General features: G+C 42.5%; 1 protein-coding gene across 7 annotated transcripts; it reads right to left on the bottom strand.

Annotated features, from left to right (window-relative positions):
- Positions 1–445: 445 nt before the first annotated feature.
- On the bottom strand, positions 446–21897 carry TBX19 (T-box transcription factor 19). Of its 7 annotated transcripts, XM_074852256.1 has the most exons (12): positions 21110–21897; positions 17866–18013; positions 17160–17255; positions 14976–15197; positions 14556–14782; positions 8524–8788; positions 6510–6644; positions 5683–5744; positions 4511–4572; positions 3691–3879; positions 2713–2845; positions 446–1506 (listed from the first exon to the last, which is right to left on the bottom strand). In XM_074852256.1, the coding sequence occupies exons 5-12, from the start codon at positions 14750–14752 to the stop codon at positions 1272–1274; spliced, it is 1278 nt and encodes a 425-aa protein (XP_074708357.1). In that variant the 5' UTR covers positions 14753–14782; positions 14976–15197; positions 17160–17255; positions 17866–18013; positions 21110–21897; the 3' UTR covers positions 446–1271. The 7 variants fall into 7 exon arrangements, with proteins under 7 accessions (XP_074708357.1, XP_074708348.1, XP_074708365.1 ...); XM_074852247.1 differs by having other exon boundaries at positions 17866–21897; XM_074852264.1 differs by having other exon boundaries at positions 14976–15142; positions 17866–21897.
- Between the last annotated feature and the right edge of the window lie 9 nt (positions 21898–21906).

The raw sequence follows: 21906 nt of genomic DNA, 5'->3' as shown, positions 1-21906 counted from the left end.
ATGAGTTAGCTTGCAATTTTGTCTTTACCTCTACAAAAGATCAAATGGCAGCACTCTTCTCTGAGAGGTTGATAGGGCTTGCCTGAGGATGTACATGAGAGGACAAGGAAGATTGGGGGACGACTGTTACTAGCTTCATCACACCAGGGGTTAGAAATCCCAGACAGGATCAGCCTCCACTATGCTAGGTGTTGTACACTCACACAGGATAGGAAAAGCTGCAGCCTGAAAAAGGAAGCTGAAGCAGACAAAAGGTGAGAGGGGAAACAGGTACAAAGACATGAAATACCATGCCCAAGAGCATACAGCCAGTCAGTGGCCAAGGAATAGAAAATTCCTGTCCTGTCAACTTGCTTCTGGCAGAGCTGCTTCAAATTGCTCACAGGCCATTAGGTGAAAAAGAGTGTATGTCAAGACACCTTGGAAAGGCACTGAGGAGATAATACACCATTTATTCATATTTTATTTGTACTCTATACCTGAAGCAAAGTGGAAATGCGAGCTGAATCTTTTTTTTCTATAATTCTTTTCCCTCCGCCCTTTCAAAAATAGCACATATAGAAAACATTGGAACTTTTCATTTCAAAGACTGTCACATCAGACTATAAATGCTAAACTAGGTGCCCTTCACCCTGCTGCTACAATGCAGCCACTTTCTCAACTTGAATGTGTCCATTATCCCTATAGCACACAAACAGCAAACAGGAGCTGGAGAAGGGAATGGCACAGAGAATACTGTATGCAGGTGGTATTAGGATGTCAGACTTATTTCATCCCCTGAAGGGTTTAGTTTCAGGTATCGTGAAAACCTTCATGTGACAGATTCAGAAGGTCTTTAAAGCAGTGCTGTCCCTTCAGATTACCAGTTGTGAACTTGCTCACAATTTCCCATGGATTTGGCTGTTAGTTACAGAAAGGACTTTTAAAATGACATGCAAATATTCAGCAGCCATGTCTGCTTTGCTCAGTCCCATGTCTCTGACCATTTTTTATGTGATGTAGAAGCAAAACTAACTATAAAGATTCTCTCTGGACATCATCCTGAGTGACGCCTAAATGTTACAGTAATAAGCCTCTTCCCATAACATTTCCTGCCTTTGCATTATGCATTTTGGCTTCTCTGGCACACAAGAGGTACATTATGGAAAGTGATGTTCGATGAAGTTGGTTTTCTGCATACGCATCCCTGCTCTGAGCTGCAATTCTAGGGGATCGTTTGCCATTCGTGTCAGTCTCGTTTGTATGAGCTCCCCTCGTGAGCTGCCTGTCCATTAAAAGGAGTGTGAGGGTGTCCACGCAGAGTCGCCTAGTCTGGCCAGAGCCGCTTCCCCTTGTGTTTCCATGCTGCCAGACACCACTCCCTGCAGAGGGATTGGGACTGATGATGCAGTGGGTAAGGGGACATTCCCCCTTAGAAACACGCTTGAAGGGCTGCTGTTCACCTCACTTCCTGGGTTGGTAACATTTACAGCACTGTTGCTCACTGTCCACAGGCAAGGGTAGTGGCTGGAAAAAAAGCGGTACAAATTGAATGACTTATTTCAAAGCATTTTCCCCTGCACAAGACTTACCACAGCAAAGTCAAGTGCGTTATCTGCTAAAAGGCAGCTATCCCAATTGAGTTACTAAACTAGATCAGCCTTGCAGATCTTAAGTGAAAAACCATCAGCAACCATCAGACCTGGTGACCTTGGAGAGGGGCATGGAGTGGAATGTACAAATACATGTGAGGTCTCAAGATTTAAAGATCTTTTTCACAGAATCATCTCGGTTGGAAAAGCCCTTGAAGCTCCTCCAGTCCAACCATGAACCTCACACTGACCGTTCCCAACTCCACCAGATCCCTCAGCGCTGGGTCAACCCGACTCTTCAACCCCTCCAGGGATGGGGACTCCCCCCCTGCCCTGGGCAGCCCATTCCAACGCCCAACAACCCCTTCTGCAAAGAAATCCTTCCTAAGAGCCAGTCTGACCCTGCCCTGGCGCAGCTTGAGGCCATTCCCTCTTGTCCTGGCGCTGGGTCCTTGGCTCAAGAGACTCATCCCCCCTCTCTGCACCCTCCTTTCAGGGAGTTGTAGAGGGCCATGAGGTCTCCCCTCAGCCTCCTCTTCTCCAGACTAAATCCCCCCAGTTCCCTCAGCCGCTCCCCATCAGACCTGTGCTCCAGACCCTGCACCAGCTCCGTTGAATGCTTATCAATTTTAAAGCATTGCATCTGATTTTCCCAACACCTAAATTAGAGAATAAATGTGTGCATTTATTTTGGGAAAAGAAGGGCAAATACTTGATAAATAATTGACTCTCTGGGTCTAAATTCCAGCCATTCCTAGAACCGTTTACTACCCTATTAACAATATTTTTATAATAGAACATGAATTAGATTGTTACATCCCTTCATGGGAATTGGATCCTCATTTCATGAAGGAGAATAGTGAGGAATATATAGAGAAAAATAATTTGGCTTTAAAACGCTCACAGATTGTAGATACCAAAGTTCTCTGTGGCTGTTCCAAGATCCTGGTTTTTCAGCAGTGCTGGGGAAAAAACAAAGCTCCCACTGATTTCAGGGCAGGAGATAATTAGCTGGTCAGAAAGATCTGTCCAGGAATCTCGAGTTGGGCACTTGGGACATGTTTCAAATCCTGGACGTCGATTAAAGCTTGGAAGAAAGTGTGAATCACCAGGGCAGTCCTACAAGCCTCACTGAACTTACCTGGGTCCAGGGCTGGCAGCTCCCTTCGTGTGTGGCACTGAGAGCAAATTAGCATGTGGAGAGGATGGCAAAGTCCAGCTGTCATGTCCTGAGAATACCTGAAGGTTATTGCTGGAGCTCTCCAACAAATTAACTTTGGGGGGGGGAAAAAAGCAACAAAGAAATCCTCAGTGACTATTGCAAAGACATTGTCTTAAGGTAACAGAACACAGGTAGGGCTGAGGAAGCAATCTGCTCATGAGGTTTCTAACCATAGGTAAAAGGACAAAATTTATGTGCTTATTAAGAAAGTAGCAAGGTGCCATTGTAATTACAGGTGTATATATGAGAAAGTATGGCATGATAGACACAGGATATGCATTTTTGCAAGTCTTTTCATAAATGATAATTGCCATATGACTAGCAATGTTTTGATACAGATTTCCTTATAACTTGAGCTTAAATATTTGTGTTAAACATGATGCCTTGCTAAATTATAATTAGCAAGCAGATTACTTTATCCTTACTCTTGTTTCTGGCCAATTTCCTCTGATCAAAGTAGAACCAATTTCTGGAACTCCGCACCCAGATCCAGGGAGTGAAAGGGACTCAAAAGACATTCTGGCAATACCAAAATGCCTTCATCTCACATCAACTCCTACCACGTTCCTAAGGGCTGCTTCGACTCGAGATGCAACTGCTTCATGGCATGACAAGGACAGAAGGCTTGCAATGCTCTTTTTGTATAATTGTGAGCTGTACTTTAAGCAAGATCATTTGGTCTCATTTATAATTAACAATTCCAGTGCACCCAGCTCTTTGTACCTCTTGTTTTGCTGCCTTAAACATGCTCTATGCATTCAGATTGTTACAGAGACTCATCATGCTCTTTCCTAGCCTCAGCTTTTGCTTGTTTTAATGCTTATGCTAACTGAAAGCAAGGGTCAGGCAGGCAGAGAGTGTGTGTTCCCTGGAAGCAAAGCAGCATTACAGTTGTACCTGTAGGTGAATGATTTCTCTGCATGTAGGAAGGTGGATACGGAGCAGCCCGGTGCCCTCGCAGTGCCGAGTATCGCTCGCAGCTGTGGGGACTGTGTGGAGCTGGCAGAGGCAAAGGTCCAGTGTACTGATAATTAGAGCTTCCCGATGCACACATTGTATCTGGGTTGGAAATCAACCAGCCACCCACTTTGAGGGGAAAGAGAGGAGAAAATTATTACTGCACCAAAACACTGCAATACAATAAAGAAAGTAACCAGCTTTCTGTCAGAATCACCTGAGCCTCAGAAATACCAAGCAGATTCCAAGATACTGGTTTATGGAACAACTAACAATCAAAAAACCCTCAAAACCACCAACCCTAAAAACAAGAGCTGAAAACAACTAACAGAAAATATCACAAACCTCAAAGAACAAATGAAAGTAAAACTGACTATCATTAAAACAAGCGCAACCTCTGTTCCTCCCATTTTTTTTTTACCTGTTCAACAATGAAAGGTAATTTTATAGGTGACAAAAATAGTCACAGTTACAAATACAAAAAAAGAGGGACAAAACCCTAAAAACATCATACATCATCTTGATTCTAGATTCCTCTTAATATTGAAAAACTGGATCATAAGGAAAACGATCTTTGCAGAAACTGTCGCATTATTTCCCACTGTGAGGTTTCATCAATCTTTTTTTTTAAAGGGTCCCTTTCTATGAACACAATTCAGGACTCAGTGAATGACTGGTACGATCTAGTTCAGCAAGTCCCAGCTTCCCAGCACCTATCATATCACACAAAACTTCCAGCTGACATGAATAAAAACCTTACAGTGAGAATATGTCATATGTTGACCTTCAGAGACTGTTTCTGGAACATCCTTGGGATGGTTTCTGAAAAACAAAATACTTAGTGGTAAAACTTCTCATTGAGAAATCACAAAAGAAAGTTAAAACCAGAACTATTCACTAAAAAAATGGAAAAGTTAAAAAGGAGGGAAAACCATCTTCTTTAACCACTTGCTAAGCAGCAGATTTTTTCTGCAGTCTGCCATAAAGGAAGCAGGAGCTTATGTCTCATGGCATACATAAAAATGTTCCTAAGTTTGTGCCAAATTTCAGGGCTGAACCTGGAACTCTAAATCTACCTGTGGGCACCGTTCCTGCTTGCATCAACAGCCTCAGCCTGGCCTCCTGCCCAGACCACAGCAGGGCTCTGCCTCCTGCTCAGCCAGGCAAGCCGAGAGCAGCATTCCCCCTCCGCAGCTGGAAACCCTGACGCTGAGACACAGCAGCTTCTTCAGGGGTGAGAGGAATGGAAAGAAACACAGATTCTCCTGCAGGCATGTGGGATGCTTCACATATCAAAAGACATATCAAGTCCAAACAAAATTTGTTAGCAATTGTGGACTGGAATGCATCATTTGGATGCCTCGCTGTATTAGCACAGATGGTGCAAGTAAAACTTTGAAAGATAAACCAAATTTGTTTTCAATGGAAGCATCTCCAACATCTTATATAGTTAGCACCTACAGGTTACTTTTAATAAACACATCGTACATTATCACACAGATTTAACAACAGCAGTGTAGTTACAGTTACAGTGCAATTTCACTTCAGTTATGCTTTTCAGCATCTGCAGTTAACTTTTATTCTCCCTGAGCTATCACATTATGGGATTCGTTGTAGCACAAGTACAACGTAGTGAACATATGTGGTGTATAACATTACTGGGGAAGTTCACACCATCTCATTCCAGGCTTCTGTGTAGACAGTGCTAAGTCCTAGGATCCCCAAGAGGATATTTCACCCACTTCAGACCCCATTGTAATAGTTTACATAGAGAATCTCCCCACTAATATCAGTGAAGTGACTCTGGATTTAAGACAGCAGACAGAAGATTAAGTTACGTAATTCATCTTTCACAGTGTGATGCTACTGTTTTAACCATATCAGCAGCAAATTGCTACTGGAGAAAAAAAAAAAAACAAACAACGAACTCACCTTTCTTTTGCATCCAGGAAGGCTTTGGCAAAGGGATTATACTTGATTTTGAGAGCTGTTATCTTGAGTTTACAGAAAACAAGGCATGTTAGTGAAGGCAATTTGGAATAGAAACTTGACAAAACATCTTCCAGAGTAATCTAAGTGGAAGTGCCTTGGTTAGCCTAACAAAATATATCCCCACACATGATGTTTTCCAGGGCTGGTTAGCAGAGAGCTTTGCTCCTCGCTGAGTGCTGCATAGTGCTCAGTGCCACAGGCAGAACACCAGTCAGGGCAGCCTAAGGGCATGGTCCAGTCTGGCAAATCAAATCCTGTGGGATGGTGGACCCTTTCAAGAGAGTTTAAACACCGAATTTCTACCATGTATGAATCAAATCTGCAGCAATCTGCAGGGATGTGGCTCCTGAGTTAGGAATTGTCACAACCCAAAGCATCCCTCAATTACAGTTTTGGGGTTGGGAAGGAATTTTCCCGTGGGATGTTGCACTGTTCTGCAGTTGTATGCATTATAAGGAGCAGGGAGAGATAGGGTTATTATAACCATCAGTCATTGCTGGAGAAAGATAGTGGACTTGACTGTAGTTTTTTCTCCAGTAAGAGACTGGGATGCCAGGACAGATGGACCAGTCTGGAATAGCCGTGGAAGGATATTAAACTAAACCTGGCTTAGAACTGCAGCCAGACACTAGATTAGACAATGTTCTACTGCAGAACCGGTGGGGAAACAAGAAAAGGACCAGTCTGTCCGTGCTGATCTTGTAGGTGACAGGCTTTTAATGTATCTCATCACTGGTGACCAAGAGCACAGTGTGGCATCCGCCTACCTCTTCATTTTGATAAGCAGTCACAGCTATGAACTGCGTCTCAGGGAAGGAGCAGTTCATCACCATCCGGTGGGGGCCTCCTACGCGAACTATGTGTACCTGGGGCTCATATTTATGCAGGGAGTTCAACATTATCTGCAGAAAACAAAACAGAGACAGACTCCAGTGCCACTCTGGTATCCCACAGCTGCTCCCTCGCTCTGGCTCTATAATAGACCAGATGTCACTGCTAAACCTCCCCAGGCAGTGATTACTGAGAGCAGAAGGGCAGGTGCCTTCCTCCCTTCTGATGAACCACAGGGCTGAACAGAATGAGACTTCACTGGGACTTGGATTTAAAGCTTTCGATACAGCAGCATTAGTGAATATTTGTGTTAGCAGCTCTGGCCTTCAAAGTATTGGGCTTCCACTGCACTAGAGGCTATTGAAACAGCTAAGGGGCAATCCCTGTCCTGCTTCTACTTATCTGAAAGACTCAGAATCACCATCACAGAAATCAGGGCCAAGAGGGAGCTGAGGCAGTCACCTAGTCATCTTTCTGGGCAAGATGAAGTGCATCTAAACAAGCCTTGGCAGATGTATCTAACCTGGCATTAAAAGCTGTGAATAGCGTTGATTCCACAATGCACCTTCCTCAGGAAGTCTATTATATTGCTTAATTCTCTCTACTGCAAGAAGAATCTTTTTTTTTTTTTAAATCTGTACTTTGAGAAGTGCTGTGTGCATACACACATACATACATATATATGGAAGAACACAGCCATTAGCATAAAGCACTGCTAGTCAGCTATTACTTTCTAATAACACCACAGAAGGGGAAGCTGAAGCAGAGCAGGGACATGGTTTACCTTAACACTGTCACCAAGATTTCAAAAGAAAACAAGGGGAGCTTCAGTCATTTGTTATTTAGTGACTTTTGTTTGGGCTCTGTTTCTCATACGGCTTTTCCGCGCCGGCTTTCTTCTTCTTTCCTCTCCACTTCACCATATATACATGTCATGTTACCCTGTTTATTCCCCAGGGTCTCTTTGACCTTCCAAGTTGGTTTCCTGTAGCTTTTTTACCCCCATGCATACTTTTCTGAGGCCTTTGACTTTTCTGAGGTCCTGCATGCAGGACAAGAATTTGCAAATTGAGGTCTCGTTCTATGCTCCACAGTAAATCTTGTGTGCTGATTCCATGTGTGACTTAGGAAAAGTCAGGACATCTTTCTGTTCTCCAGTAAAAATTGAGATAATTTCCTACCTAATTAGGGTCCTGGGCTTATGGAAGTACCTCACAAGCCAAATGGAAATAACAGATAGAGAATGTATAATATTTACATGAAAGAAATTGATTCTGGACTGACAAGTATCATCCGCTGTAGGAGTTTTGTACAAAACAAACAAGCAAACAAAAGGTCTTGTGCAACATTTTACCTTTAGATGCATCATCAAAAATAAAATATGAAACAAACCTAATTTTCCTGTTTGCATTTTTAAGGGGTTCAAAGAGAAAGTCACTTATTTCTGGTACATGTGGTTTCTTTCCAAAGGCCAAAGCTGATTCAATAGAATATTGATAATTATCATGATGCAGAAGCAGACATAGTAATTATTTCATTTAGGAGAAGCCTTTTATTCTGCTATCTGACTCCTGCCAACATTCCACTTACACCAGACAACATGGGGGAACACAACAAAAACCTAATACCCGTGACCATTTTTTCCCCCTTCTCTGAAGTCCTATGTAAAAATCCCCAGCACACAAGACCAACTCTGAAAAGCCCCCCGATGATTAAGTAAACCACAGCACTCTGTCTCTCTTAACATCAAGAAGTCCATTAAAATCTGAAAGCGCCAATTAAGGCCTGTTTATTCCTGTTTACATTTGGCCTCCAGAGAATAATTGGCATCTGTGGGTGAAGAGGCCTGTAAGGGCCTCTATAATTACATAAATGCACCCTTGATATTTCTTGATTGGTAGGTGCTTGCAATCGAAGCCAAGAGGTGTATGGGGAAACATCAGGCCATACCTGCCCACTCCCATTGAGCTTGTTGGTAAGTTTGACTTTGCTGAAGGAAATGGCAGCTTTCATCCAATGGGCCCCAAAGTTGGGAGAGTCTGGGTGGATGTAGACGCAGCTGTGGTTTGGAGGCTCCGGTTTCCCAGCTGGCACCCATTCTCCGTTGACGTACTTCCAGCGGTGGCCATCAGTCGGGGCGAAGTCCAACAGGAAGGAATACATGGCGTTTGGGTCCAAGCCTGACACGCTGATCTTCAAAACAGGGAACATCCGCCTGGCCAGGAAACAAAAAAAGGGAGACACCCCTGGAAACTGGTTTTGAAAGACTCTCCTCAGTATGTTTGTGACCAGATGCTCACAGATTAGGTCAATGTAAAACACATCCTCCTTCCCTCCATCTGTCTGAAGAAGTCTCTTAAAGGTTAATTGTTTTATTTTTATTTTATTTCAATCATTTGGAAAAAAAAAACGTTACCTCTAAAGTAGGGCACTAATGTCTTGATCATGCCAAGAGTTATGAACATAATGAACTGTGTGTAGTGTCAGCAGAGTCTGTGGGATCCGGACATGCTAAATACATCCTTAGGTGTGGGACAAGAAGGCATGAACAGGATTGAACAGAGTTGAAAATGGCTGAGCAGGTGGAGCTGAACCACGGATTCACTGCATTAACTGCAGAATCCTATTATAAAGTGCACTACTTTGGTGCTTAGATTGCCCTGACACACGCTCCCGTACTCTGTCCAGTGGCCGAGTTGCACGTTGACTCTGGATATATCCTCTGAAATCATGCTGCAATCTCCAGCCATCAGGACATAATCCCAGACAGGTACTCACCAGACTCCAGTCAGATTTATTGACCACACTACTCTATACAAAAGGTTTTTCTCCCTTTCTTTGAAGGGACAGTCATATTCTATAATCTTTGTGAGCCAATTCAGTCACTTCCCTCTGTCATTTCCTGTGGCTCTTGTGTTAATCCCCAACATCTCCCACTTGAGTAATGGTTTCCAGGTGGTGCTATTCCAAATGCTCTAATAAATCTGCTACATCTTCCTTCTTTAAAAATACTTCTTTACATCAGGGTTGTGTCAGGTTAGTCTGGCATGATTTAAATTTAATAAAATGCTTTTTTATCGCATTTTCCATTGTCTTCCACATATTTCATTACTCTCTCCCTCAGAATATAATTCTTATTACAGGGATATATTAAAAAGTCTGTAGCTAGGTGAAATGTGTTTTCTCCCTTTCTTAAGTGCAAGTATTCACATACTGTCCCACTACCATTACATAAATCTCCAGTTTGAGAAGCCTGGTTAAAATCCCTGCAGTTAGACCTTGCATTTCACAGAATCACAGAATCATCAAGGTTGTAAAAGACCTTGAAGATCATCTAGTCCAACCGTTAACCAAACACTGACCATTCCCAACTACGTCATTTGGCCCCATCCTTCCATATTCCCTGACCTCATCAGCTTGATCAGGTTCTTCTGCTTTTAGTTTCACCTCAGATGCAACATTGTCCTTTACTAAGCTCTAAACATCTATCATCCAGCCTTCCCACCATCCTGTGCATTTAAACCTGAAATCCTGCCTTTGTTTAGTTTTGGGAAAATGCTCCTTTTGTGCTTAAAGGTCTAATGCCACCTTTTCTCAATCCCCTTTTAATTGTTATTTTTTTCTTTTGTAAAGGAGATTTGCAGCAGCTCACAGCTAGACTTGCGGCAGTTTTCTGTCTGTCCCAGGACTTGTGATCCATACCATACAGCTATGACTTGGCATCTCAGTGCCTGAAAGACTGTAGCAACAGAGTTAGTAGGGCTCCAACAGTTTCAGGAAGTGGGAAAAAATTGTGGTCAGCAGAACAGAGGAGTCTCCCAACCAAGGTATCCTATTCGTTAAGTTTCTCAGCTGGTCGAGGAATGCACATCGTTACTGTGGAGGACTATTATAGCTGTTACGTACCACCTCCTACATTCTTCTGAGTAAGAGGCCTCCCTGCCCCGGACCTCCGTACCAACCTCTCCTGGCAACTGCCATTTTGCCATGCCACATTTTTATGCGCAGGCCAGTGAATCTTCAAGATCCTTTTCTCGACGGGTACAGAGAGACTGGTTACAGCAAGCAGCCGCAGCAGTTGCCAGAGGTCCGTGGCCACGGGGCTAAGGTAAGGTAGCTCTCTAGGCTTAGTTAGGTAGCAGCACAAGACGTCCAAAATACACAAGAAGGGAACTGAAACTCCAGGCTCTCTCAAGGGACACCAAAATTCTCTGCCCCTACAAAAACTGCAGTGACAGCCAACTGCAAATTGCTAACGATCTCCTATGACATCCCACTCACCACCTACCTTTCTGGGCACCTTTATATAGTTCTTGCTGTATACATTCAGCACCTTCTGCTGACAGGAAAAAACAGGATTTCAGAAATTTGAGATTTTTCATCCAATATGATGTTGGGCCAGTCCAAACCTGAGAAAGATAACACTGAACTGCGATCTTTCTAACTAAATAGAAGCTTAGCTGAGGATTTATATGCTACACTTAACGTGTCTTTCTGACCAGGGTGCACCAGCTATCAAACTGGGATGTGATAAAAAGTATGGATGCATTGCTCCCTGCACCCCCCAGGCCTCCTACAGTCAGTCTTCAAAGTAACACACATATTTAGCTGAAATTGAAGTGGAGGAGAATAGTCATCCACATGAAAATTTAATTTCAGTAGATTTCTCAGAACTATTTGTGTTACATACAGATTGTTAATTCCTCTGCCCACAATGCAGACTTCTCGCCTTTCTACCTGAGAGGCTTGAATTTATCCCCAAAAGACCTATAGACTAATGCCAGAAGAGAATACAGTTATCATCAACTCTAACCTCCTGTATCACAGAGATTACAGCACTTCCCTGCGTTAACCTGCTTCACACACAGTTAATCCTCGCCTCACTTGGACCAGCATGTCTTGACTGTACAGATTCTAAAACTTACCACCTTACTTGTTCTGCTGATTAAGTGGCTTTACTGCTAAAATCACATTTGTCTGTCATTTAGCATGGCAAATGATGATTTCTGCAAATCTGTTTCAGTCAGAATGTTTGTTTCAATGATCGGGTAGGTACACCCGTGACCTCCATTACTGCAAGAGCTGAGCACTTCAACCTCTTCAATTTATTTAGAGCAGATCTGCTACAATTACTCCACAGTACAGAACTTGAGTGGGAAGATGTTTGATATCAAACTTGAATGTGTAGTAACCAATAAAGTTGCTTTAGCATTTAAGCGTGGAAAGGGCTTCTTTCCCCCCCCTCACATTTGCCTGCAATGACCCACTGTGGATTCTCCCCATACACAGAGGGGAACAGTGGCATCTTCCTGCCTCCAGACAATAGTGTGGATCGCAGTCTCAGGAGACTGCATAGCTAATATGGGATAAACACAAGAGAGAAAACCTGCTCCATCAGAAAACACTGTTTGATATTGAAATGCCCACTGAATACAATAAATCTGAGTAAAATAGGAGACTGATTCCCACCGCATCAGCTGCACCCATTGGGATGTATTTGGTGATATAGCATGCAGTTTAATTTCACTGATGTCTATCTTGTTCAGAATACATCTATCTTCCCTGCGTACCTAGGCATAGTGCTATGGCAGGTGATTATTATAATGATGTACAATACAGGAACGGAGACATATCTATGTATTAACACTGAAGTTGGTTCATCTAGTGATATCTGGGGACCCTCGGTACCAATTAGAGATGACTCAATCACAGCAGATAGAATTGTGCATGCTAGAATTTGACACTTGAGGATCACTAATCAGTCGGCTTTTCATTCTCTGGGTTGCTCGTGTATCAGGTTTTGGTTTAATTTCTGAATTTTCCTAACAGTGTGTCCGCACAAGCTGTATTAGTTTTCACACACAGAAGTTCAGACTGGCCTTTCTCGTTAATTGAAGAACAGTTTTCAAAAGCATTCATATACCCTTCAGCAAGAATGAATTAGTTCTACTGATTTAAGTAGCAGCAGAATTAGATCAATATTTTTTCTACCAAGAATCCCTCTGGAGACAATCACTGAAGAATCTTGAACCTGAAAAAAACTCAGCACTCACAGGAGACTGTCTCAAGTTTGTCTCTTTTTGAATAGCATGGAGTTATTCAGAGAGCTCCTTTTTTTGGTGCCCTGATGGTTTGCTTATGGAAGATACTTTCAGAGATGCAAGAGATCCTCTTTCATAGTCCCTCATGCTACAGTAATTTTGTTAAAAGGCTTTATGCAGATGTGACATACTTTTGTAATTTTTAATTTTGAGATTGCTGTAGTTTGATTATAAAGAACCTATTCCTGCCCCCACTGACATTACTAGAGCTGGCCCTGGCTTTAGGAAAAATACAATCAAGCTGATAAGGAGTGTATAAGTTAGAATAAAGAAAAATAAGGCAGCAGCTCACACAATTAAATAAGAAGTAACCAGACATATTCAAATAATAAAAGATTCCCTTATAATCACCTTAAAAAGATTTTGTCTATGCACTCACCTAGACATTTTAGAGGGAACTAGTATCACCATGTAATCATGATACATTAGCTGAGAGGAAAGAAACTGAAAAAAACCTGTTGGTAAGGCGTGTTTCTTTGCATCAATTTAATTAACTTGAGGCAAACCTATCTCACCTCATTTTTGGTCAGTTATGCTGCTGAGGAGTCAGTTTAAGCTGCCGTACACTAAGTGAAAGTCCACTCAGAGGTTTCCTGTAGCCTAACAGCAGTCTTTAAAGTAATTTAAATGAAGCAAAACCAGCTTCTTGGTGTAAAAAGAACCTCAGCAGAAGGTTTTTATCCTTATAGGTTATTAGGAGGAATCAGAATGGCAATAGGCAGTGTTACACCAAGAGCTGATATTTTGGGAAGGCAGCCATTCTCTCAACAGAATAACCTTCAGAGCCAACAGGCTAGATTTTCCCTTTAAACTGCTTTCACCTATGTCCCTGTCAAGCTACAGTCGACAGTAATATCATCCACAAATTCTGCTAAACCAAAGTTTGCAAAACGGATAAAAGTCACACCACATGCATAAATCTTTCTCTCCAACTCTTAATTTCTCTCTTCTATGCAGATCTCCTGAGAGGTCTCACAAAAGAAACGTGTGAGGGGCAGGGGGGTGCAGCAGAGGGCTGGCGAGGGTACATTAAATCAAAACCTTAGTACCACTGTACCAGCAAACCTGGTTCTAGTAGCTGCCTCTCTGTTATGGGCTGGACTCTGCTGTCAGCCCAGCTCAGAGCAGAACCTCTGCGGAGAGCTTCCTTCCAGCCAGTGCCCGATTCAGAATTAGTATCCTTCTCACCAGGTTTTGCACTCTTTTCCTGTGCCTTCTGTGTTCCCCAAACAGCAAGATATGTGATCCATTAACCTCACAATATTTTGTCTTTCTAAAACTGTGTGTGTTAACCAAGATTCCGCAATTGTTTCTAAGGGCACCAGCAACAACTATGGAGCAATACCACTGTGGGACCACACAATCTGGACCGCACACACATGCCACATAAGGCACAGTTTTATTTTACCCCGTTCTGGCACAGACTGCTTGTACAAGTTATTAATACCTAAGGCCAGAGAGACAGGAACTTCAGCTGGGGAGAACAACACCAATCTGCTTCTGTACAGTAATTTGACGTCTACAGGTAAGGACTTGCTAATAAAGGCTGATGATTATTAGTACAAAAAGTCATTCAAAAATGTTTTGAGAGGTACCATCTATTCCCTTGAAAAAGTTCCCTTTTCGTGCAACCTCTGTCAATATATTTCTTCACAGGCAGGAACAAAGGCTGGCAGGAAGGGTTTAGCAGTGACCAAGAAGGAGCAGGGACACCCTGTTCTGTTCAAATGCTGGTTTTAGGGGACTGCGAGGCTGTAGGGATAAAACTGTTACGTGCTCATTGCAGTTCTTTTGAGTCTGCACACACAGTTTATTATTATACCACTTAACCCCCCTGGCTGTCATCTACACTTAGCCCACAGTGCTGAGCAGATCACTCACCTGCCATTCTTGGTCACGATCATCTCATTAGTGACTTCCCTGAATCTCTGCCAGAGCGTCGCATCCTCTAAGACAACCTGGAGCTGTTTCTCAGTGGGGTCACCTTTGTCTCTCCCAGCCCGGAGTTCGCTCTCCACTACGCTGAGTAGCCTGGAGACGGTGCAATCGCTGGGTTTTTTGCAGCCCAGGTCTGCCATGACGACTTGACTGCCAGAAACTTCAGGTAGCTGTTAAAAGACAAAAATAATGAGCTGAATCAAAAAACAAGTCAGTTGTTTGGGCACCGTCTGACAAACGCACTCTCCTCACTCTTTTGCCACTGCCTAGCTCTTTCCTCTGGAAGTCCCAATGGGCAGTAACACCAGCGTGTGGAGGTTTACGCACACACTCCACACAAAAAGAGGACTATCTCCTAATTACCTGTCAGACGGTCAGGTGGGTGGCAGCCTGATGACTCAATTGGCTGCCTTGAAAGAAGAGTCCTCCATCCAAATTAGCATGCTTTTATCTTTTTTCAACCTGAAGTGGGTCTAATTGTTCTGCTTGAGAACCAGGTTTCCATTAATGAAAATTGTTTCATTTCCAGGCTGAAACAATGCATGGAAATTGCGTTCACGCTGAGGCGGACTCTGACTGAAGGAGCTGGTAACAGTCAAGATAGTTACACAGAGAAGGTAGTCTTAAAATATTTTCACCAGGCATGTCGAATAAACACATTACCCTCATTCCTATATGTTCCTGAATCAAAATGTGATAGTAAGAGACCCTTCTGCACTGAGGTTTCAACGCGCAAGAAAAAGGTAGCATCTCTACACTCCACAGCTGATGCCTACTGTGTCCATCCCTTGGTCCCACTGTCATTCACCAAACCCCTGCTGCACTTTACTGCACTCCAGCTGCATTTCCAGGGACAGACCCCATGCTCTGGGGCTGGGCGTGAGCCTAACCGCTTGAGGCCTGGCATTGCTGACCTGCTCAAGGTCCATCTCACACAAAAGCTCCCTCAGCATCCCTAAAACAGGCGTTCCCTCTCACCCTGGGCTGCGACCTTCTCTGATAAACCTAATCCAACCGCACACACCCTCCACAAAGTCACCATTCTACTGAGAAGTCCAACAATTTCAGCACTTAGACAAGGATATGAGAGACCTGGGTTCAATGTCGTGCTGAAGGGTTAAGTGGAGGCCACGTGAATACCAGCAACCTGTAAACACTGGACTTTTGCACATAACAAGGCATTTGAGTGCCTAATTTCTCCCAGTCTAGCTCCAATAGTGTCTCTGAAATTGCTGGTCTGTTGGACATGACATAGTCAGGGACTTGATTATGAAAATGTACTGTTGGAAGTCATTTTTAGAGAAATATATTTTCTAGCTACTTACTGAGAACTTTGCATTTGTTTCATCCAAAAGCCCCTGCTGAATTCCTGTGCTTCCAGTTCTGTCTAAAAGATGAAATGACTTGGTGGATCACTGATGGGATTTATAAAGACACAAAAGAGTCTGGCAAACTTGGTAAAACAGGATTTAAGTTATAAATCCATCATTTGACAAGGCTCAAGAGATCTTGCAGTTAAAAATCCTGAGATACCATCCACCTAATCTGCAAGGGCCAGAGCTTGTTCATCTTATTCGTGGTGTACAGCACCTTATTTGGCAACTAGTCCTACTAATCCCTCAAGCCCTACATGAAATAAGGATACTGGCTGCAAGTCCTCAAAACTGCACAGCTGCAGGTGTGCAGCAACGTGATGTTCTGCAGGACAGAAGACTTTGCTGCTCAGTTCCCAGCAATCTCAGCACCACTGGAAGGTGGAAGCCAGGCAGGTCTGAGGTATTTTTACCTGCGGTTCGTCCCAGTCATGCCACTTTCAAACTTCATGTTCTAACACAGCTTCCCTGTTTTCTTTTCAGCCTTTATGTACCTTTTTTTGTCAACTCATAACAAAATTACCTAGATTGTTCTGTCATTCAACTCACCTTGCGAGTTACACCAGAAGATGTCAAATAGCAACTTCTAGTTAATATCCAGCCCACTTGCACTGGTGAACAACTGAAGAATGTACTTTAAAATCTATAGGATATTTAGGTACTTGGAAATGTGCCACTTCGCATTTGGAAAAATAATTGCATCTCAGGTACTATGTTTGTGTAACATGGAATATGCTCATGTTTGGGTTCTCCTTTCTAAATGCTCAAAATGGAAAGAGAAGCTACTACTGTAATTTTTCCCTGCATGTGATCAAAGGGCATAGCAAATGCAGAGGAGACTGTATGAGACAGTTTTTAGTTTCATTATGTTATAGATGTAAATAAACACAGAAATCGGAGCCGGTTGAAGTACTGTGTATTTCAATTCAACAACTTCAGTCTTTCAGACAGCTCCAGAACAAATACATCTGCGTTATTTTGGGGTTTGTTGGTTTTTTAGACAAAGCTCTACTTCCACACAGCTTTTTTTACAATTATTTGCTCAGAAATCAGGAGATTCAAAGTTGAAGTAAGTAAAGAGACAACAGATCACAAAAGTAGTAATATTTCAGTAGTTGCACACAATTCTTTCTAGGACAAATAAAAAGGGAAGCAGCTTGGTTTTCATACGTACTGACTGCCTCTCTCCCACGGGGCTTCAAGTGGAGTGATACCATATTAGAGCCTCCGACAAATCAGATCCAATGTGCCTTCCTCAAGGTGCTTAGAGCTTAAAGGAAATCAAAAACAAGCACAAAATTGACAACAGTTCACCTTGATGGAAGGGTTTCAAACTGGGGAAGCGAAACACTGTCTCACCAGCAGACACTGGTGAATTGCTAGAAGCAAAGAAAACGGTCAGCAAAGATAGACTGGAAATGGAGGCAGCCACAAAGCAAGAGAAAAGGAGGGCCTGCCCTGAGCACATTGCTTGCCCACAGCATTCCTGGGACTCAGCTGTGGAGAAGGAAGGATGTATGGAAGGAATGGATAATGGACCCATTCCAGTAATGGGCTAGAAAGCAAGTTTTTCATTAATAAAACTATTTTTTTTTACAGCTAGCATCCCTAAGGGAAAAGCACAAAGGCATTTGGAGTATCCTACTAAAATTTGCATCCTGCACAGTAACAAAATGCAGTAAGTTACATTTGGTGCTTACAGTTCTCACCCACACAAGGTACATGATGCTTGAAAGTCTTGTGGCCCAGAGGGAAAACACTCCCACAAACGTAATCCTTTAAAATACCTGACTTTCATACAGTTTTTATTTTAATTTTATAACTATGTTATCACAGCTCAGGATGCCTGTAACCACATCTTCCAAAATGAGAGTAGTTACCTGTGGTGGGCTAGTGGGAATAGCCCAACTGCTATTTTCAGTGTGGCGAAGGGTGTTTCAGCTGTAAGAGTTCAGACTAAGCACAATTTGTGATGTATGTACCAACATATCCAGAAGGTGCAGCTCACCACTGACATATCTTTCCAACCTAGAAGAATTCGCCAAAGAAATAACAAGTTTGCAGGCGTGCAAGCAGATGATCAGCTGAATGCGCTTTGCCCTGAGATTTGAGTTCAATACACATCCAGACCCATCTGAATCCCATCCCACATGTCAGGCTTCCTCATGTCGTACATTGCCTCTGCTCCCCACAGCTTCCACGGGAGAGGGCTGCAGAAGAGAAACTAGATAGATTCATAGTCAAAGTTATTTGCTTTTTGCTGGTTTTTCATTAAAAAAAATATTAAGGGTGGAAATCTTTACTTTAAATATTTAAGGAGAAGTAAGAGACATCCTCTAATCTTATGTTCCTCTGCTCACCTAAATAACGACGGTGAATACTTCCCAAACATCCCTTCCCTCTCCTACTTTCTTGCAAGATTAATTTTTACAGATGCTGAAACGGAGGCACAAACAGATTAATGTCACTGGACATAGGTATTGCCAGGACACTGAGAATAATCCACTCTCAGATGTCAGGTGGGTTATTTCTTGGGCTGGAAGTTAAATCTCCCTGAACCTGGCATTTGAAGAAAAGGTAGCTGCACTTACTAACACAGTAACAAGGTGACTGACAGTCACTGCCACTGCAAGTGGGACAGAGCAGGGCCAAAGAACAGAAGACTATTAACCCTCTTGCACTTGTCCCCTGTTTAATTAAACAACCAAATCAGGAGGGGCATCAGAGGGAGCAGAAAATGCTCATACAAAAGCTGCAATGTTGTAAACTTCCCCCAAAACCCAGCTGGGAGAACTGGGCACTTCCAAGTAGGGATCAGACACCTCATGGCTCACAGCCAGTCAGAACTAACCCTGTAAGTTAAAAATGCAAGTACAACACTCAATCATCTCCAGCCATAGTCACGATTTACTAATAAGAATTTAGTGACTCATATTTTTAAATGAAGCAATGAGGGCTGGGGAGAGGAGTGAAAGAACAATCCTGCAACACTTACTGGAGTTTATTCACCAAGTTACAGCAGGACAAAACAAGGTGTTATTTTTGACTTTCTAATTAAATTAGTTCTAAAACCCTGCTGGCCACCAGCTGGTGAGATACAGCAGAAAGAAAAAACAAACAGAAAAAAGAAAACAGGTAATTAAAGAGGCCTTCCTGACCTTGATATTGGATAGCTGTTTTTTGGCCTTTAGGTACATGTTTCCAAATAAAAGGCAGCCCTTTGTGATCAGATGAAATCGCAGAGAACAAGACTCACTCTTTCCATCTCCAAAGCTCCCACTAAAGCATTCAAACAACTACCCCCGCTCTGAACATTTAGTCCCGACAACACTGGGAAATGTAACCTCCATCACCATGACACTCCCAGGAAATCAACACCTATCAACTACCAAGGAATAATTAAGAGAGGATAAAAAGACAGCTGCTTTCCCTCTGTTTTTTAATCATGGATCCAGCCCCTTGGGAGATTGCTAGGTTAGCAGAGACTTAGAGAAGATTAGCCTTTTCATTAATGTCAGGGGGTGAGGGGACAGTTTCAATAACTTCCACCAGGTATGTTCTTAGCAGTGAGGCAGGCAGCTTGTTCAAGTGGTACCTCCCTGCCTGGTGTTATAATTGAGCTTATAACCAAGGGTAATTCTGAGCTCAGAAAGCATGTGAGGCTTTCCAGAGCAACCTTTCTTCTTTTATTAAAAAAAAAAGAAAAAATCCTGCCATGGTCAGGCTGGTGATAAATGTAAGTTAGTTTGTTTTAAACAATAATTATACTCTTCCCTAATTTGTTTTTCCTACTTAAAGATCTTCAGTGCTGTCTCCAGACATGGAGTAGCACCTAGAGCAAGCAACTATTACTGTCCCCATTTTTAAGACGAGAAAATAATAAAGAATTTAAGAGATTCTAAACAAACTTTTAAATTCTATTTACAACATCTCAGAACAAAAGTAATAGGTTCGGTGTTTATATTAGGGAAATCAAACATGCACTTTTGACTTGGACACGTAAGTTAAAGCTTTTTGTTAACCATCAGAGTTAACAAGTTGCAAGTATAACTCAGTTGAAGCATTTGACTCTCTCAAAAGTGGTGAGCCTGACACATCTTGTTACACGCAACTAGAAAACACAGGAGCACACACCCATGATAATTTGTTTTCACTCCGCATATTTGGAAGTGACAGCCCTTCAGAGCAGCAATGAAATCACGTCAGTCAGATGATACTTTCAATGTACCATTTTCCCCCCATGCCAGTGTTACTCCACACTTGCTTCTGCGGAGATTTTAAAGCACAAACTCTCAGGAATAACTTGTCTTAGAGATGCCACAAGGGAACCCAAGAAAAACTTAAAAGGGTTTCAAATAGACTAACTTAAAATATCAATCCCGAAGATTGGCAGCTTAGATATACTTCTTCATCTCTAATTCATCAGAAGGTTTCTTCAGAAAAGTGAGAAAACAGAGGATTTTGTTCCCTTTAGGCATCTCCAGCCCTTCATGGCTGGGCAGTTACAAGCCTGTACCCCCACTGATACTGCAAGACTGAACTCAATAGGGAAAGTACAAATAAGGGAAGGAAACATGTATCAACCTCTAACTTTGAACTTCTGGCATCCACGAAATACCCTCTCTTGCAAATCAGACCTTGGGAAAGGAGAAGGGAAAGGAGCAGACATTGAGGACACAGCAGCCTTCCAAGTCTCATCATTGAATTTGAATGTGGTGCTGGTGACTGCCCCAACATTTATCCATGGGATTCAGGGGATCAGATGCTGTAGTACAACTGACAAACCCTTTCAGAGTATTTCTAAGGAGCAAAGTCATCTACAGAACACACTTTCTCTAGAGGGCAGCTAATCATTCATTGTTTACCCATCTCAAATGATTTTGTTTGGTTTTTTAAATCATTCAAGACCTCAGCTTGAGAGCCATAGGGCAAAGTTCAACAGCTTTGTTGTTAGGCAGGAGGTTGAACTAGGCAAGCAGAATAGCTCTACGCTATTAAATATAGAAAGGATTTATTGCCTTTTTAGGACTCAGATTCATAGCTGTCTCGATACAACACAGATGTATCAAGCTCGACAAACAGGCCTTGGAACCTCTAACCTTTTCAAAAAGATAAAATACAAACCCCTAGGTTTCTATATTACAGGAACGCACGCTGCTGCTTCCGTTTCAAACAAAACTTTGGAGTTTCCTGCAGGACAGAAATTTCAGGTCAGTCAGCTTTGAGACAGAGCTTGTTTAGAAGAACAATCAAAAAGAAAAAAAGTAACTGAAAACTTAACACAGTCCCCCACAGCACACAAGTCTCACCACCACCCTTGCAAAAAAACCCCCAAAAAACAAAAAAACCCTGCAACTGCTTTGGTTTGCCCCGTCAGGAGAAAGTTTAGTGTATTCTGAGCAGCCCAATGCACAGCCCTGTTACACTGCCAAGGAATATTAAAACCACAGCAAGTGTCTGGATGACTATTAGGCATAAACTTAAAAGGACGTGCTTTCTGAAAGTTTAAAAAAGAAGCCACAAAAAATTAAGATCATTGCCTCTAACTCTACTTTTAAACACACATTCATAAATCATTGGCTTTTTACTTCCAGTGTACATCAGTGTTCAGAGTGTATTTATTCCTCAGAGAAGAATCAGAGGCATGTTGCTTCATAAGTCTAGTCTTTGCTGACAGAACAGCATCAGGGATTATTTGCTCTGTACTGTGGACTAAGCCAATAATTTGTTGACTCTTGAAGTAAATAAGTAAGTAAGAAGTAATAAAAATATCATTCCCACCTTAACAACTCTAATTGTGCCAACCGGGTGTCTAGATGCACACAACCATGCCAGTAAGAATTTGGTTGAGCTAGACATATGCTGGGTGAAGCAGCTGCACAGCAGTGGTGACACAGAAACTCCCCTCAGCAGTTTATGTT

This window comes from Strix uralensis, chromosome 2, assembly GCF_047716275.1.
Source record: "Strix uralensis isolate ZFMK-TIS-50842 chromosome 2, bStrUra1, whole genome shotgun sequence".
Taxonomy (NCBI): Eukaryota; Metazoa; Chordata; class Aves; order Strigiformes; family Strigidae; genus Strix; species Strix uralensis.
The sequence above is the reverse complement of the archived record's forward strand: the minus strand, read 5'-3'. Positions and strand labels throughout refer to the sequence as shown.